The sequence below is a fragment of the Desmodus rotundus genome, chromosome 1, assembly GCF_022682495.2.
Source record: "Desmodus rotundus isolate HL8 chromosome 1, HLdesRot8A.1, whole genome shotgun sequence".
NCBI classification, from domain to species: domain Eukaryota; kingdom Metazoa; phylum Chordata; class Mammalia; order Chiroptera; family Phyllostomidae; genus Desmodus; species Desmodus rotundus.
Genome location: NC_071387.1, coordinates 91,524,889 through 91,542,940, shown reverse-complemented (window position 1 = coordinate 91,542,940; position 18,052 = coordinate 91,524,889). Strand labels below are relative to the sequence as shown.

Sequence of the window (18,052 nt, the reverse complement as noted above, 5' to 3'; positions counted from 1 at the left end):
GAAAGTTACCACATTTGAATAATATGTTTAAAGGCATACAGTTTTCAATCCACATGGGGCCCTTTGCAAAAAGCACTGAAGGTGAGGCCCATTCATGTCCAGGGACTCACCTGGGTCACTGTGAGCATGTGCTGGCCTAGCACCAGATGCACAACAAGCAATCCCCACCCGAAAACAGGTGTCCTGCCTTCTTCACAAGTGTGATTTACATAAGCTGCGTGTGTACAAATATGCGCACTCTCTGCTGTTTGGGTGTTGAGTAGGGGGCAGGTGGAGAGTTAGGGTGACTGAATTTGGGTCAGCTTATTTAGAGAATCCTTTAAAAGTATATTTTCTACAAACAAAAGCCACATGCTCTTAGAATTAACCACACACACACAGCAGTCCCAGGCATGGCTGTGGATTCATGCTGCAGACCTCTCTCACCTTCCCACGTGATCCAGCTCTTCTCCTGGATCTCTGCCCTGGCTCATTCATTCCAGTCAGCATTCCCTGTGCTGGCCAGAGGCTGGAGCCTAGCCAGCAGCAAGATGCGGTTATGGGTGGGCCTCTACAGCACTGTTGTGCATATGAGAAAAAGTGCTGTTTCCTCTGGGAAGTAGCAGGTCTGAGCCAGGGCTTGGGGTTGCCAAGTGGGGTGGGAGGTGGAGCTCAGTCTCCGTTCTTCCTCCTGGGTGGGGCACCCTAGTGCAATGTGTACCCTGGATGTGGAGGTCCTGGCCCAATGTTCTCAGGAGCTCACTCACCCCTTTGCAGATGGCCACTGCTTCCTTGGACATGGACTTTGGATAAGCCACGTTGTGTTCCATGATGGACTGGAAGAGTTCATCCTCATCCTCCCCTTCAAAGGGTGCCTATGGGACAGAAGACAGGGTATGAGGAGGAGGTTGGTCCTCTCCAACCATCTCAAACCAGCAGGCTCTTCTCCCTGGGGCCCCCAGGGGGCTGCACTCCAGGGCTGCCAGCAAGAAGATGAGGAAAAACAGCCAGCAGGCTAGAGTAGCTGCAAGGCCGTGGGAGTCAGAGAGGTTCAGATTCATGAGTGGGTATCACGCTGACACTTTCTTCTAAAGAAACTACATAGATGGGGTGGAGGGAGGAGTTTTCCTACAAATCACTTAAAATTCAATTACCTGACCAGCTAGCATTTCATACAGCAGGACTCCAAATGCCCACCAGTCCACTGACTTCCCGTAGGGCTGATAAGCGATTATCTGGAAGACAGAAAGCAGTCCATCAGGGAAGCGTGCAGGTTCCCGTCACACCTGGAGACTGAACGTGCTCCTCCACAGTGAGAGTGACCATCACCGGGGGCAGAGTGGAGGGAGAGGTCTTCCTCTGCCTGTCACCTGCCTATTGTGAAAGATTAAATTGACTGTCACTGTCTAAAACAGAGGACAGGGAGCCCAGTGTCCACCCGAGCTGTTTCTTCACCCTTACAGAGATGGATATTCCTTTCAGAGGCACCTGCAGGTGAGGAAAACATCTGTGCCTTTTGGAGTCACTTAGTATGGCGTGTCATTTTTAATTTTAATACAGTAAGTGTGACCTTTTAAAAAGAAAAACTGTCTTTGTTCTCATTATAAAAGTAATAACATTTATAAAACAATGTGAATATACTTACCATTACAGAACTGTATATTTAGAGATGGTTAAGATGGTAAATTTTATGTTTTTGTTTACCCAAATTTAAAAAATTAAGTTAAAAATAATAGCATTTCTTAATATTTTACTATTTATTTTTAAATATAGATAAGAGAATACAATTAAAATCACCCATAATCCTTAATCAGGAGAAAAATTATGATCTATTTTCTTCCAGATTCTTTCCTATTACCACATATTAAGCTCTGTGTGTATGTATGTTTTATATAAATATAAACACTTTAATGTGTGGAATAAATTTATTCACATAAATTTTCCATGTTAATATTTGTATGTCAACATAATCAGGTTTACCTTAATATAGTATTCCACTGAATGACTACCCAAAATCTATTTTATCAATTCCCAATTGATTAGGTTTTTCTGATGCTACAATATAGATGCTTATGTATATATATGTTTCGACATTTGACTAATTATTTTCTGAAGATCAGTTCCTAAGCTGGAAGACAGTGTGGAAGGCAACACCTTCCCTTTTCCTTAACAGTCCTTCCTGTTTCACAGTACTGTATTATAAGTTTCTGTGTGCAACTTTTTAAGTGTACAAATAAAGTGACATATTTTTTTCCAGAAAAATAAGTAAATACCTAGAAGTAGAATTGGGGGATCAATTGATATATACAGTCTACAAGGGTTTTTTTCACATTTCTTTTCTTTTTCAGTATATTTTATTGATTATGCTATTATAGTTGTCCCATTCCCCACCCCCCACCCCCCGCTTTATTCCCCTTCCACCAGCATTCCCCATCCTTCGTTCATGTCCATGGGTCGTAAGTATAAGTTTTTTGGCTTCTCCATCTCCTATACGATTCTTAACCCCTCCCTATCTATTTTGTACCTACCATTTATGCTGCTTATTCCCTGTACCTTTTCCTCCATTCTCCCCTGCCCCTTCCCCACTGACAACCCTCTATGTGATATCCATTTCTGGGATTCTGTTCCTGTTCTAGTTGTTTGCTTAGTTTGTTTTACATTTTTGTTTTTTTTAGGTTCAGTTGTTGATAGTTGTGAGTTTGTTGTCATTTCACTATTCATAATTTTGATCATCTTATTTTTCTTAGATAAGTCCCTTTAACATTTCATATAATAAGGGCTTGGTAATGATGAATTCCTTTAACTTGACCTTATCTGGGAAGCACTTTATCTGCCCTTCCATTCTAAATGATAGCTTTGCTGGACAGAGTAATCTTGGATGTGGGTCCTTGCCTTTCATGACTTGGAATACTTCTTTCCAGCCTCTCCTTGCCTGCAAGGTTTCTTTTGAGAAAGCAGCTGATAATCTTATGGGAACTCTTTTATAGGTAACTGTCTCCTTTTATCTTGCTCCTTCTAAGATTCTCTACCTTATCTTTAAACTTGGGTAATGTAATTATGATGTGCCTTGGTGTATGCTTCCTTGGGTCCAACCTCTCTGGGACTCTCTGAGGTTCCTGGACTTCCTGGAAGTCTATTTCCTTTGCCAGATTGGGGAAGTTCTCCTTCATTATTTGTTCAAATAAGTTTTCAATTTCTTGCTCTTCTTCTTCTTCCGACACTGCTATGATTTGGATGTTGAAACATTTAAAGTTGTCCTGGAGGTTCCTAAGCCTCTCCTCATTTTTTTTGATTCTTGTTTCTTCATTCTGTTCTGGTCGAATGTTTATTTCTTCCTTCTGCTCCAAACTGTTGATTTGAGTCCCGGCTTCCTTCCTGTCACTGTTGGTTCCCTGTGCATTTTCCTTTAATTCACTTTTCATAGCCTTCCCCTTTTCCTCTCTTTTGCAACCATATTCAACCATTTCTGTGGGCATCCTGATTACCAGTGTTTTGAACTGTGCATCTGGTAGGTTGGCTATTTCTTCATTGCTTAGTTGTATTTTTTCTGGAGCTTTGATCCATTCTTTCATTTGGGCCATATTTCTTTGTCTCCTCGCAGCTGTTACATTGTAAGGGGAGGAGCCTTAGGTGTTCACCAGGGTGGGGCCACCACCATGGATGCTGTTGTAGTACTGTATGTGGGGGAGGGGTCAGAGAAAGAACAATGCTGCTTGCTTGGCTCTCAGGGGGCTTTCAGTGACTTTCCCTGCTACCCACAAGCAAATTGGGCCCTTCTGGTGCTGATTCCCAGGTGGGTGGGTTTGTGTATGTTCTAAGACCCTGTGGGCCTTTCCAACGAACCCTTCTGTTAGGCTGGGAGTTTCTCCTGACACTGCAACCCCCACAGCATTTTACAGCCAGAGGTTTTGAAGCTTTATTTCCCCGCACTGGAAACCTGGGTTGTGTGGTCTGTCTCGCTCCCCAGTTGTTCCTCCTGGTTAATGTGGGACTGACTGGTCTGCCAGCCACAGTTTTGTCCACCCCAGTCCGTTAGCTGCTGCTTTGCCCACCAGGTACTCCAGCTGCCACCTTGCTGTGTGCCCTGGCTGCCCATCTCTGCCCCTCCTATCAGACTGAATGAATGTTTCTTCTTTAACTCCTTGGTTATTGGACTTCCATACAGTTTGATTTTCTGGCAGTTCTGGTTGTTTTTTTATCTTTAAATATGGTGTTTCCCTTCTTTTGGTTGTGCAAACAGGCAAAATGTATCTTCCCACACCTCCATCTTGGCTGGAAGTCAGTTTTCAGGTTTTTAATAGTTATTACCAAATTGCTAGGGTATGTCAAAGTCTAGAATAGCTGTAACCATCCATATTTCAGTACGTAGGGTGTAAAACTATGTATCAAAGGGGTTCAGAGGTGATAGAGCAAAGGTAAAAGGTCAAGGTCTGAGGTAAGAGTCCCAACTTTGGGTCCTGACTGCTGCTTCACAGCTGTGCAACCTTGGAATAAGAAACATAACTTCTCTAAGTTTCAGTTTCTTCATCTACCAAACAAAGTTCATCATGATATCTATGAGGTCATAGGGTTTATGAGAATGGAAGAAAAATATATGCCTCTCATATATTACATCCTCAAAATGTTTGCTATTACTAGAAAGTTATCTAATTCAGTGATTGCTTGTTTTATTGAGTAAATGTGTCTGCACAAACTTGGTCCATTTATCAAATGCCATGTCCCACCTGAGCTTCTGCTCAGATCAGAAACGCCTTCCGAGGAGAATGAACCACCAGAGGGAAGGCTTTCTGTGAGGACACTCGTCACTGTATCAGTATCTTCACTTCACTTCATATTGATCTTCCTGAGAACCTAACAACTTAATCCTGTTACAAAGGACAAGAGAGCCTGAGGACGGGAAAGAAGGTGCAGGAGGTGATGGTTAGCTAATGGTGAAGCCGAGGGAAGCTGAACCTGACCCTTGGGCTGGAGAGGGGGCCCTTCGGGCATGCTGGCATCACAACCCCCAGGCAAATGCTGAAAACCACAGACATTGGGCCCCACCCTGCAGAGAGTCTGACTCCATCCATCCAGGATGACACCTACATTTTAAAAGTTCCTCAGGTGACTGTCAAGTGCAACAAGAGAGCTAGAGATTATGGAACTCAAGGCAGTTCAGGAAACATGTCTGACAATAAACCAGGGTAGGCCACATAAGGAAAACTCCATGGGGTCCTAAAAAGGATTCATTCTTTTAAAGGGTGATATTTTTAATGACTCCAGTATTATAATGAAAAAATACATTTGCATTGTGAAAATTTTAAACAGTATACAGATTGAGCTACATTTCTCTGTACCATGCCTTTAACACCAAAGGTAGCCAATGTTATAAAACGTGTAATCTTCCAGATTTTCCATGCTCTTACACACTCATGTACATACTCATAGGAAACGTATAGCAGTGTTCTGTGTATTGTTTAATTTTCCACAAATGGTATCATGTTGTATTCATCAGTTTGACCTTGATTTTCTTCTCTTAACAATATATCTTAAAGATCTTTCCATATCTACATATATATCTAACTCACTCTTTTGAATCAATGTCAATAGTATTTCACACTATAAATAGTTCAGTCTATTGCCCGTTCCCTGACTGATAGCTATTGTTCATGTAGTCCATACAGATGTACTCTGCACTTCATAAAGGCTGCATATCATTTCCTAATAGAAATGTTGTGTATTGGAGCTAACCATTCCTTTATTGATAGTCATTGAGGTTGTCTGCCAAAAATAGTGCTTTGGTGAAGAAAGGGTTTTGAATACATATCCTTCTACCCGTGTGTGTTTGTGTGTGTGTTTCCAGGACCTAGATTCCCAGAAGAGGACCTGCTTTGGTACAAGAGAACGCAGGTTTTATATTTTGTGCTGAGTTATTTAATTACATGGGGTCTCCTGTCACCATTGTTACATATCAAGTGAAAGACAGTCAAGGAAAGAAGAATTCCAGAATGTCCATTTCTAAGAGTCTGTGCCACACCCTCGGTTCCATTTCTTAAAAAAGCCTAGTAACAGATTGCACAGAAAGTAACCTCTCTGGGCACCAATTCAGAGAAAAAGGAAAACTATCCTCTGGCACAAATTTTTGTACCATGATGTGTTGGGGAAACTCATTCTGCAACTGACCATTTCCTTTTGGAAGGGAGGGGGCACTAGAATTAAATCTTCACCCTTTCATTCATATCTTCATCACTGGAAGAAAAATTATGAGTCTACCAGGGTTCAGTACAACTACTGCATAGCTGTTAGGACACACCCTGTGTCAAATGTCAGCCCAGGGGACCTCTCTCTCTCTTTTCCCTCTTCTTAACAAACACTACAATGTCACAATTAGGAGGTATCATCTGGCCATGGGCCAAAGCAGCTTGACGAAAAATTTTATTGATATGTGGTGGATGGTTCTTTGAGTTTTATTTAAATTTCTCCCATACCTTGACGTATTTTGGTCCTGAGCTGCTGGATGTGCGCTGAGTTAATCTGCATGCACAATCTCAAAGGGATGACCTGGAGTATGGGAGGAGGACAGCCTGAGGTTTGCTCTATTGCAGCCACCTAGGGAGCAGGGGCATCGGTGCAATGGGCACTGGGGTCCTGTTGGCTCTCACCTCAGGGGCGATGTAGTCTGGAGTGCCGCAGAATGTCTTGGTGGTCACGCCATCCCAGATGTTCTCCTTACACATGCCAAAATCAGCGATCTTGATATGGCCCTCAGAATCCAGCATCACGTTGTCAAGTTTTAGGTCACTGTTGCGAACATAAGAATTCAGGGACTTAATAAATGTTATGTATTTTAGGTCAACCACACATTTTGTGCAAAACATTGTGCTAGGTGTTGTGGGGGAACAGAAGTGAAAATAAGGCAGCTCTTCCCCTCCACAATAGCTTACAACCTGGCAGGAAGATGAAGAAGGGTGCACAAACCTTTGTGTTTTTCTTTTTCTACAAAGCCAACTGTGCCAAATTTCTCATGAGGACATAGTGAGACATCAGATCTGAGAAGAGAGGCCCACAGAATGCTAAATGAAGGGCAGAGTGTCTGCAGAGGCTTCCTGTATCCAGTAGCACTTCACAAACTGATGTGTGTAAGACCCCTTACCTTTTGTAGGAAGAGATATTTTTCATAGAATTATTTTTTTATATTGAGGAGAATAATGGAGGAGAAAAACTAGTTGAGAGAACCCAAGTGCTCCAAGCTCTCCCAGGCCAGTTTCTAGGACATGGGCCGGGTAAAACCACTCCTCTTTCTGACCTTTACCCTCCATTATCAGGAGAAAAAGGGTGAGTGGGGACTCTGCTTCAGGACGAGATCGTTCCTCCCCAACCAGATTTCCTACCACCACTCCAAGGAGTGAAAAAAAGCCCCAGGACTCTGCAGGCTTCTGGCAAGGACCTCACCTTCCATCCCTCCATCCCACCAGCACCCACAGACTCACCATTTTACCTACCTTGAGACCACCAGAGCTGATCCCTTTATGCCTTGTAGTCCTACATCCTTCAGTTGCTTTAAAAGGTCCAGGACTCTGAGGCCACCCTAACTCTTCAGACCCTAATCCCATGTTGTCACCGCTTGATGTTTCTCCATAGCTCTTATCACTACTTGACAGATTACATCTTAATTTACATATCTGTCTCCCATCACTACAAGTTCTACAAAGGCAGGTGACTTTGCCTATTTTTCTCACAGCTGTACCCCCACCACCTGAAACAGTGCTTAGCACATAGTAGGCATTTGATAAATGTTTGTCAAATGAATGAATGAAATGGACTTCTGGGCCTCATCAGGGCCTTTTAAACAAACCCCCACCTATGCCAAGTGCCCTTTGGAAGCCCTGTGCCCCTGCCTGTTTCTCTCGTACAGCAAAGCAGCCCAGGCTGGCACTGTCTATGCTGTTTGCATCCATGTGGTATAAGAAGAATTGCACACCCCGGACTCACTGACAAATAGCAGCCTCAGGCTCAACAGTCTGCTTTGCATGAAACATAAAATGGTATAACTCATACAGCTATGATCATATACTTGCTCCTCCAAAAACAGGCAAATGCCAAGTCCTAAACTTAATTCTGTCTTTCAGGGCAAGCTACTAGGAAATCCATTTCTAATTGTGGTTATACAGTAAAACAACACAATTTGTTTCATAATACTATGACCTATCATATTCTGGCAGCCAGGATCCCTTGCTTGCTCCCCAAATGTGGGTTCCATGGGCAAGAGAAAGAAGTGCTGAGCCCTACTGGTGAGCCACCTCCTTACAGCAAATGGTCTCCAGTTTGAGGCTCCAAACCATCCCTGGTGGCAGAGTCCATAGGGATCATTATCACCATACAGAGCAGCTGAATTCTGCCAGGGAAGTGGGTGATGCTGCCTGATAGAACACATGCCCAAGTTAGCACTGGAGGATTCCTCCCCCACCACAGAGTCTAATTTTAAAAACAGTTGAAGAAAGAGGTAGGGAAGGGAGGAGCAAAGGCAGACGAGGAGATGGAAGGTGCTCACATACCGGTAAATGATGCCCTTGCTCTGTAAGAAGAACAAGCCGATGGCAATTTCTGCAGCATAAAATCTGAAATTAAAAAAAAAAAAAGCCATGGAGAAATGCAAGGACACCATACGCTTGGCAACTCTCAGAATTCAATATAATATTGAACTGGGCATAGGGCATCAATGTCTCACCACGGATGTTCAGCCACCCATCTCATAAAACAAACTAGGGGAGTAGGGTTGGATAAGCAGAGTTTGGAGAGCTATGAGGCTGCCCTAAGAACAAATTGGGGTCGTCAGATTTTCAGCAATTACTCAGTGGAGAGGAGGCCGTGGGATATGATGGACTAGACAGAGAATGATTGTTTCAGATTATACCACGTTAAAATATCTTAATAATAACAGCTACCATCTGTTGAAGACAGGCTAAGTATCTAACATCATTTTAGGTTATTATCTGATTTAATCTTCATAACAATCCTATGAGGTGGGTCTTACTATTACGTCCCTGCTTTTTAAATGAGGAAACTGAGGCTTAGTGACATGATAACTTGGCCAAGTTATACAACTAATAAATGACCCTGCCAGGATGTGAAATCTCTTACTGAAGGCTCAGGAAGCAAGAGGTTTGGAGAGAACCAGAAAGCCACAAGGGCTGGCTGAGCAAATGTCCTAGGTGAGGCTATCATCACTCACCCTAGGACTTGCCATATTCCTGTTCACCAACAGTGGGGGAGAAACATGATGACATTGTGTTCTGCTGCAGGGATTATACCCTAAGGATCCTGAATCACCAATTCAAAAGAACCTATGCATGCCTTTGTTCATAGCAGCACAATTTACAATAGCCAAGTGCTGGAAACAGCCTAAGTGCCCATCAGTAAATGAATGGATCAAAAAACTGGAACATTTACACAATGGAATACTACACAGCAGAGAAAAAGAAGGAGCTCCTACCTTTTGTGACAGCATGGATGGAACTGGAGAATATTATGCTATGTGAAATAAGCCAGTCGGTGAAAGACAAATACCATATGATCTTACCTACAAGATGAATCTAATGAACAAAATAAACTAATAAATAAAACAGAACCACAGTCATGGAAACATGGAACAGACTGAAAGTGACCAGAAGGGAGGGAGGAGGAGGATTATGGTGGAAAGAAGAGTAAGGGAGAGTAAGGGACTAGACAAAGAACATGTACAAATGACCCATGGACATGGATGACAGTGTGGGAATTGACTGTGGGAGTTGGGTGGGGGAACATGGGGGGAGAAGGGCAAAGGGGGGAAAATTGGGACATCTGTAACAGAGTAACAATGAAAATGACTTACTTAAAAAAAGAAGAGATGGCTGCCTTGTAGACTGAGAGGGACAGAATGGACTCTGATCAGTCTCCCCACCCAGAAGCAACAGAGCACAGCCACGATGTAACTTGGTCCTCATCCCCTGACATGGGGGCACATGAAGGGACCATGGTGTAGGACAGAGAACATGAGCAAAGATTTGGGTCAGAATTCTGGATCTGCCTTACACCAGCTCTGTGATCTTGAGTAAGTTTCAAAAAAACTGTTTGGGCCGAGCACATAGTGAGCTCTGAATAAATACTGACAAATGAATGAACAAAACTCACAATGCCATTCTCCAAGGAAGCGAGAGGCCTTTCCTTGTGAGTCAGGAGCAGGAATTACAGATGAAGAAACAGCTATGGTTTTCAAATGTCAAGTTCTTAGCTGATGTCAGGAAGAAAGAAGCATGCCACATCAAGCAGAGTGCCTTTTCCCTGGCCATACCTTTCTTATGAAGAAGCAGCCCCAAATACTTCAAATCCCTATTCAGCTACAAATCCAAAGGAACTAACAACCTGCCCACATATCCCAAGGGAAATGCTTAGCAAAGTTCTCACTTACACAGCATGAGGCTCCTTAAACCGGCCAACCTGCTGGATGTGGTACATGAGGTCACCACCATTCACGTATTCCATCACAAAGTACAGGCGGTCCTGGAGTAAGACAACATGACAACATCAACATCGGTCGTTTTTCAGGTTCCAAATGGATAGCAGAGAATAGCTGGGGCTTATGGCCTAAAACCACCAGGACTCTACAACAGGCCTCTGGCTACCGGGCCCGTCGTTACCCCATGTGCAGCCTTTGTGCCACTGGAAGTATGCAGGTGAGCACAGGTGGTATATGAATCTTCTTTTTAATTAATAACTCTAAGTTTATATTCATTTGTACTGAAAAATATAATTAGCACATGATTCTTGGAACTTAAAGGATATTATTTAGTATAAGGCTAATTTTAGTAAAAAGTGAAAAATATTAAGTACATACTATTATGGTTTATAGGTGGGCCTACTGATGCCCTCATGGTGTCCCTCATGTTTTTTACCTCTTGGTAGTAACAACCTTGTGCAGTCCCTTCCCTCAAGGAGCAGGACTGACTTAGTAACCAATAGGATACAGTAAAAATGACAATGAGTGACTTCCAAGACTGGGTCATAAAAGACATGACAGTTTCCATCTTGCTCTGTCTTAAGTCACTTGCTCTGGAGGAAGGCGGGGCCCTGCCATGGGGACAGTCGAGCAGCACTGTGGAATGGTACATGTGGCTCCTGCCAAACATCAAGCACTAACGCCCAGCCACGTGAGTGACCCAACTTGGAAACATCCTCCAGCCCCAGCCAGACCTTCAGATGACTGACACCCCAGCTGGCAACTGGACTACAATGTTTTGTTTTGGTTTTTAATTAATTTATTAATTTATTTTTACTTTTTAAAAATATATTTATTGATTATGCTATAACAGTTGGCCCATTTCCCCCCCTCACTCCACTCCATGCTGCCCACCCCTCCCCTCCCACATTCCCCCCCTACAGTTCATGTCCATGGGTCATACATATAAGTTCTTTGGCTTCTACATTTCCTATACTATTCTTACCCTCCCGCTGTCTATTTTCTACCTACCATTTATGTTACTTATTCTCTGTAACTTTCCCTCCTCTCCCCTTCCCACTCCCCTGTTGATAACCCTCCATGTAGTCTCCATTTCTGTGGTTCTGTTCCTGTTCTAGTTGTTTGCCTAGTTTGCTCTTGTTTTTGTTTTAGGTGTGGTTCTTAATAACTGTGAGTTTGCTGTCATTTTTACAGTTCATATTTTTTATCTTCTTTTTCTTAGATAAGTCCCTTTAACATTTCATATAATAACGGCTTGGTGATGATGAACTCCTTTAACTTGACCTTATCTGAGAAGCACTTTATCTGTCTTTCTATTCTAAATGTTAGCTTTGCTGGATAGAGCAATCTTGGATGTAGGTCCTTGCCTTTCACAACTTCAAATACTTCTTTCCAGCTCCTTCTTGCCTGCAAGGTCTCTTTTGAGAAATCAGCTGACAGTCTTATGGGAACTCCTTTGTAGGTAACTGTGTCCTTTTCTCTTGCTGCTTCTAAGATTCTCTCCTTATCTTTAATCTTGGGTAATGTAATTATGATGTGCCTTGGTGTGTTCCTCCTTGGGTCCAGCATCTTTGGGACTCTGAGCTTCCTGGACTGCCTGGAAGTCTATTTCCTTTGCCAGACTGGGGAAGTTCTCCTTCATTATTTGTTCAAATAAGTTTTCAATTTCTTGGTTGTCCTCTTCTCCTTCTGGTACCCCTATAATTTGGATGTTGGAATGTTTCAAGTTGTCTTGGAGGTTCCTAAGCCTCTCCTCATTTTTTTGAATTCTTGTTTCTTCATTCTTTTCTGGTTAGACGTTTCTTTCTTCCTTCTGGTCCACACCATTGATTTGAGTCCCAGTTTCCTTCCCATTGCTACTGGTTCCCTGTACATTTTCCTTTGTTTCTCTTAGCATAGCCTTCATTTTTTCATCTAATTTGTGACCAAATTCAACCAATTCTGTGAGCTTCCTGATTACCAGTGTTTTGAACTGTGCATCTGATAAGTTGGCTATCTGGTAGCTGCTTAGTTGTTATTTTTACTGGAGCTTTGATCTGCTCTTTCATTTGGGCCATTTTTTTTTTGTCTTGGCATGCCTGTTATATAAAGGGGCAGAGCCTTAGGTGTTCACCAGGGCAGGGTAACGCTGGTCACTCTGCTGTGACGCTGTATGTGGGGGAGGGGCCGAGAGGGAGCAATGGAGCTTGCTCCACTCTGGCGGATTTCAGTCACTCCCTGTGCTACCCACAGTCAAATTGGGCCCTTCTGGTGCTGATTCCCAAGTGAGTGGGCTTGTGCATGCTCTAGGCCCCTGTGGGTCTCTCCAACAAACTCTCCTGTGAGGCTGGGAATTTCTCCTGCTGCTGCCTCAACAACATGAGTGTTTTGAATCAGAGGTTTCAGGCTTTATTTCCCCATGCTGGAGCCCTGGGTTGCATGGTCTGCTTCACTCCTCTGCCGTTCCTCCTGGTTTATCTATGCGCAAATGTGGGGCCACAGCATCTGCCAGCCACCACCTTGTGAGGTCTGCTAGCTGCACCTGGCCTGCCCTGTTCCACAATCCGCCACCTCACTGAGTCCGCCAGCTGCCGCACTGGCTGCCCGTCTCCACCCCTCCATTCGGGTCTGGATGTTTCTTCTTTATCTCCTTGGTTGTTGGACTTCCATACAGTTAGATTTTCTGTCACTTCTGGTTGTTTTTTGTTTTTGAATTGTTGTTGTCCTTCTTTTGGTTGTGTGAGGAGGCACAGTGTGTCTACCTATGCCTCCATCTTAGCTGGAAGATGGACTACAATGTTCTAATTAAATTTACTGAAGTGACACTGGTTACATTACTTAACATACATAAGTTGCAGTGTACAATTCTATAATACGTCATCCGTTTATTGCATTGTGTGCTCACCACCCATAGCCTAGTCTCCTTCCCTCATCATGTATTTGACCCCCTTTACATTGTTTATTCTCCCTCCACCCACTTCCCCTCTGGTAACCACCATATTGTGTCTGTGAGTTTGTTTTGTTTTTGCATTTGTTGCTTCCTTTTTTATAACCTATATAACTGAAATCATTCGGTTCTTATCTGTTCCTGTCTACTTATTTCACTTAGTATGATAAAGACCTAACTATAAGACCTAAAACAATAAGGTATATGGAAAAACAACAGGAGAGAAGATGGTGGCAAGATAGGTGGGAGCGGAGTCCACTTCCCCTCGGTATCAGTGAAACGCCTAGCTGATCTGAGGAACAGAGCGAACAGCCAATGGTATTCTAGCATATATAAAGATCGGAGACCAAAGACAGAGGACATTGAAAGATCTGACGGTAAGAAGAGTGCTTAAGGACAATAAGGTCCCTGGGACGAGTGCAGGGACTGGAGTGGCTGAAGCCCCTGCCAGGGCGCAAGGTCTGCTGCAGGATTCTTGGGAGAGAGCCAGGCTGGGCTGTCTGAGAGGCCAGGTGTTTGTTTGGATGGAGGGGGGGGGGGGCTTGAATAGGAGGACTTTCTCAAAAAGAAAAAGAGAATATAGAGGCACTCAGTGGCTGTTTAGAGAATTCTCTGCAGCAGCCACGTGGCCTCTTGCGCCCCCACCCTGTCAGCTGCTGGACTGTGAACAACGGATAAGCAGCCCCAGCACACACCTGAAGCCTGGTTGGTGCGCACCCTGATCAGTGGCCTGCTGCCTGGGAGGACAGGCCCAAAGCCCCCGGGTGGGTGCGTACATCAATCAGCGGCCTGGGCGCCCACACCTGAAACCTCAGATGGGTGCGCACCCTGATCAACGGCCCGGCTGCCCGGGCAAAGAGGCCCAAAGCCTGGAATCGGTGTACAACCCGAAAAATGGCCTGACTGCCTGTGGGTGACCACACCTGAAGCACCGGGGACTGAACACCTCCCACCTAGCCCCTGTGCATAGAGCCCTGTAGGGCCTACTAGCTCTCTAGGAGGAAGGCAGAACGCCCAGCAGAAGGGAGCTGCAGGGCTAGGGGAGACTGCAGTTCCTGGAAAGACTCGACCCAGTAGGGGGCTGAACTACCCTGAAGGAGCACAGAGAGCCCCTAGCATCTGGGACAGCAAAGAGCAAGAAGGTGGAGTGGGAGTTGCCCCTAACTGGTGCACCTCAAGGACAACACAACTGGTGGAATAAAGGCCTAAGGGGAAGCAGAAGGACCTAGATGAACTGGACTGGAGGCTGGACAATGGAGAAGAGTGTGGCTCAGAAAGAGAGAAAAGTGAAACCAATCCCTACAACCACCCCCTCCCGTTTCACAGACAGGAAGACCAGCAGAACTAACCTGACCAGTTTAAAGCCAGCAGAATACTTTTCTTCCCCTTCTTTTCTCTCCTACTTCCTTTTTGTCCTTCTTTCTTTTTTTATTCCTTCTTCCTTCCTTCCTTTACTTTTTTATTCCTTCTTCCTGCCTTCTTTTATTTTTTTTTACTTTAATTTTTGTTAAAATTCCTTCTTATCTTTCCTTTGACTTTTTTTTATTCCTTCTTCCTGCCTTCCTTCCTTTTCCATTCCTTTTTCCTTCCTTCCCTTTTTATTTTTTTTCCCCTCTTGTTCCCACAAGTGAGACAATAAAACCTGGAAATCTGAAAAGACCAGAGTTAGACCCTGTTAGACCCAACAATGACAGCCCAAGACCAGCGAGCTCAGGAGTGGTGCCATCTCAGGAGATTTCTCAGGAGACGGCACCACTGAATCCCACTGGCATCCTACCAGAGAAGTTCATATCAAAAACCCAGGGAGTAAGAACAGATCAATTTAAGAAGCAGAGGCTAACAAGAAGAGTCTCACAAACAATGGGAAGACAAAGAAACAATCCCCAAATGAAAGGAAAGGAGGAAGCCTCAGAAAGAATGCTAACTGAAAAAGAGGCAAGTCAACTATCACATACTGAGTTTGAAGCAATAGTTATCAGGAAGCTCACTCAGCTCACAGAGAATTACCAGAAACTACAGGAAAACTACAATGAACTCACTGCAAACTATATCAACATCAAAAAGGAAATAGAAACTATCCACAAGGGCCAAGAGGAAATGAAGAATACAATTTCTGAACTGAAGAACACAGTAGAAGGAATCGAAAGCACACTTGATGAAGCAGAGGATCGGATCAGCGAGCTGGAAGAAAAAGTACAAAAAAACACCCAGAAAGAGCAAGAAAAGGAAAAGAGGCTCAGAAAGAATGGAGAGGGATTAAGGGAAATGCAGGACAACATGAAAGGTAACAATATCCGTATAATAGGAATACCAGAAGGACAAGAAGAAGCAAGGGATAGGAAACCTGTTTGAAAAAGTAATGATGGAAAATTTCCCTAAACTGAGGAGAGAAAAAGTCACACAAATCCAGGAAACACAGAGAGTCCCAAGCAAGAGGAACCCAAAGAGGCCCACTGCAAGACACATTGTAATTAAAATGGCAAAATTCCAGGATAAAGAGAGGATCTTAAAGGCAGCAAGGGAGAAACAGGAAGTAACATGCAAGGGAGCCCCAATAAGGTTAGCAACTGACTTCTCAATGGAAACGCTCCAAGCCAGAAGAGAATGGCAAAAAATATTCCAAGTAATGAGAACCAGAGGCCTACAACCAGGACTACTTTACCCAGCAATGCTCTCAATCAAGATAGAAGGCCAAATAAGGAGTTTCCCAGACAAAAGAAGTCTAAAAGAATACACTTCCACCAAACCGCCTCTGCAAGAGATGCTAAAGGGACTGCTTTAAGGAAAGGAAGGAAAAGAGAAAGAAAGAGGAACACAGGTAGGAAAAAAAGGCAATGAATAACTACCTATCGATAATAACCTTAAACGTAAATGGATTAAATGCTCCAATCAAAAGACATAGAATAGCTAAATGGATAAGAAAACATGACCCACACATATGCTGCCTACAAGAGACCCGTCTCAGGACAGAAGACCTACATAGACTGAAAGTGAAGGGCTAGAAACAAATTTTCCAAGCAAAGAGACAGGAAAAAAAAGGAGGGGTAGCAATACTCATATCAGACAAAATAGACTTCCAAAGAAGGGCCACAAAGAGAGACCCAGAAGGTCACTTCATAATACTCAAAGGAAGAATCCACCAAGAAGACATAAACATTGTGAATATATATGCACCCAACATAGGAGCACCTAAATACATTAAGAAAATCTTGGAGGACTTCAAGAAAGATATTGACAGCAACACAATCATAGTAGGGGACTTTAACACCCCACTGTCAAAAATGGACAGGTCTTCCAAACAAAATATCAAGAAGGATATTGTGTCACTTAACAATTCCCTAGGTGAAATGGACTTAACTGATATATAGAGAGTTTTTCATCCCAAAGAAGCAAAATACACATTCTTTTCCAGTGTGCATGGAGCTTTTTTAAAGATAGACCACATGATAGACACAAAACAATCCTCAACAAATTTGAGAAAACTGAAATCATATCAAGCATTTTCTCTGACCACAAGGGACTGAAACTAGAGACCAACTCCAAAGGAAAAAACCCAAAACACTAAAAATCATGGAGATTGAACAGCATGGTGTTAAACAATGAATGGGTCAAGAACGAGATTAGGGAAGATATCAAAAACTTTCTGGAAACAAACAATAATGAACTCACAAGAACCCAAAACTTATGGGACACAGCAAAGGCAGTCCTGAGAGGGAAGTTCATAGCACTACAGGCCTACCTTAAGAAGATAGAAACATTTCAAACAAACAACCTAACCCTACGCCTACAAGAAATGGAGGAACAACAACAAAGACAGCCCAGAGCAAGCAGAAGGAAGGAAATAACCAAGATCAGAGCAGAGTTAAATGACATAGAGACTCAAAGCACAATTGTAAGGATCAACGAATCCAGCAGCTGGTTCTTCGAAAAGATAAACAAAATTGACAAGCCTCTAAGTAGGCTCATCAAGAAAAAAAGAGAGAGGATCCAAATAAACACAATAAGAAATGAAAGAGGAGAGATTATAACTGATACCACAAAAATACAAAGGATTGTAAGAAATTACTACGAAGAACTGTATGCCAAGAAATTTGAAAACCTAGGTGAAATGGGCACATTTCTAGAAAAATATAATCTTCCAAAACTGAATGAAGAAGAAGCAGAAGACCTGAGCAGACCAATAACAGCAGATGAAATTGAAGCAGTCATCAAAAAACTCCCAACACACAAAAGCCCTGGACCAGCTGGTTTCACAGGAGAATTCTACAAAGCATTTAAGGAAGAGCTAACCCCTATCCTTCACAGACTATTTGAAAAAATTCAAAATGATGGAAGACTCCCAAACTCTTTTATGAAGCCAGCATCATCCTAATCCCAAAACCAGATAAAGACACAACGAAGTAAGAAAACTTCAGACCAATATCGCTGATGAACATAGATGCTAAAATTCTCAACAAAATATTGGCAAACCACATCCAGCAATACATTAAAAAGATCATACACCATGACCAAGTGGGATTCATCCCAGGCATGCAAGGATGGTACAATATGCGCAAATTAATAAACATAATACATCACATCAAGAACAGCAGAGACAAAAACCACTTGATCATATCAATAGATGTGGAAAAAGCATTTGATAACATACAGCACCCATTTATGATAAAAACACT

The 18,052-nt window shown here is 43.1% G+C and overlaps 1 protein-coding gene across 5 annotated transcripts in view; it reads right to left on the bottom strand.

Moving 5' to 3' along the window:
* PRKCB (protein kinase C beta) overlaps positions 1-18,052 on the bottom strand; it is a 348,138-nt gene that overhangs the window by 31,201 nt on the left and 298,885 nt on the right. For all 5 annotated transcript variants that reach the window (XM_045195451.2, XM_053926150.1, XM_053926155.1 and 2 more), the window contains 5 exons: positions 10,406-10,497; positions 8,514-8,576; positions 6,621-6,759; positions 1,134-1,214; positions 747-854 (listed from right to left, as the gene is read on the bottom strand). In XM_045195451.2, the coding sequence (XP_045051386.2) occupies positions 747-854; positions 1,134-1,214; positions 6,621-6,759; positions 8,514-8,576; positions 10,406-10,497 (483 nt within the window). The remainder of the gene's footprint in view (positions 1-746; positions 855-1,133; positions 1,215-6,620; positions 6,760-8,513; positions 8,577-10,405; positions 10,498-18,052) is intronic.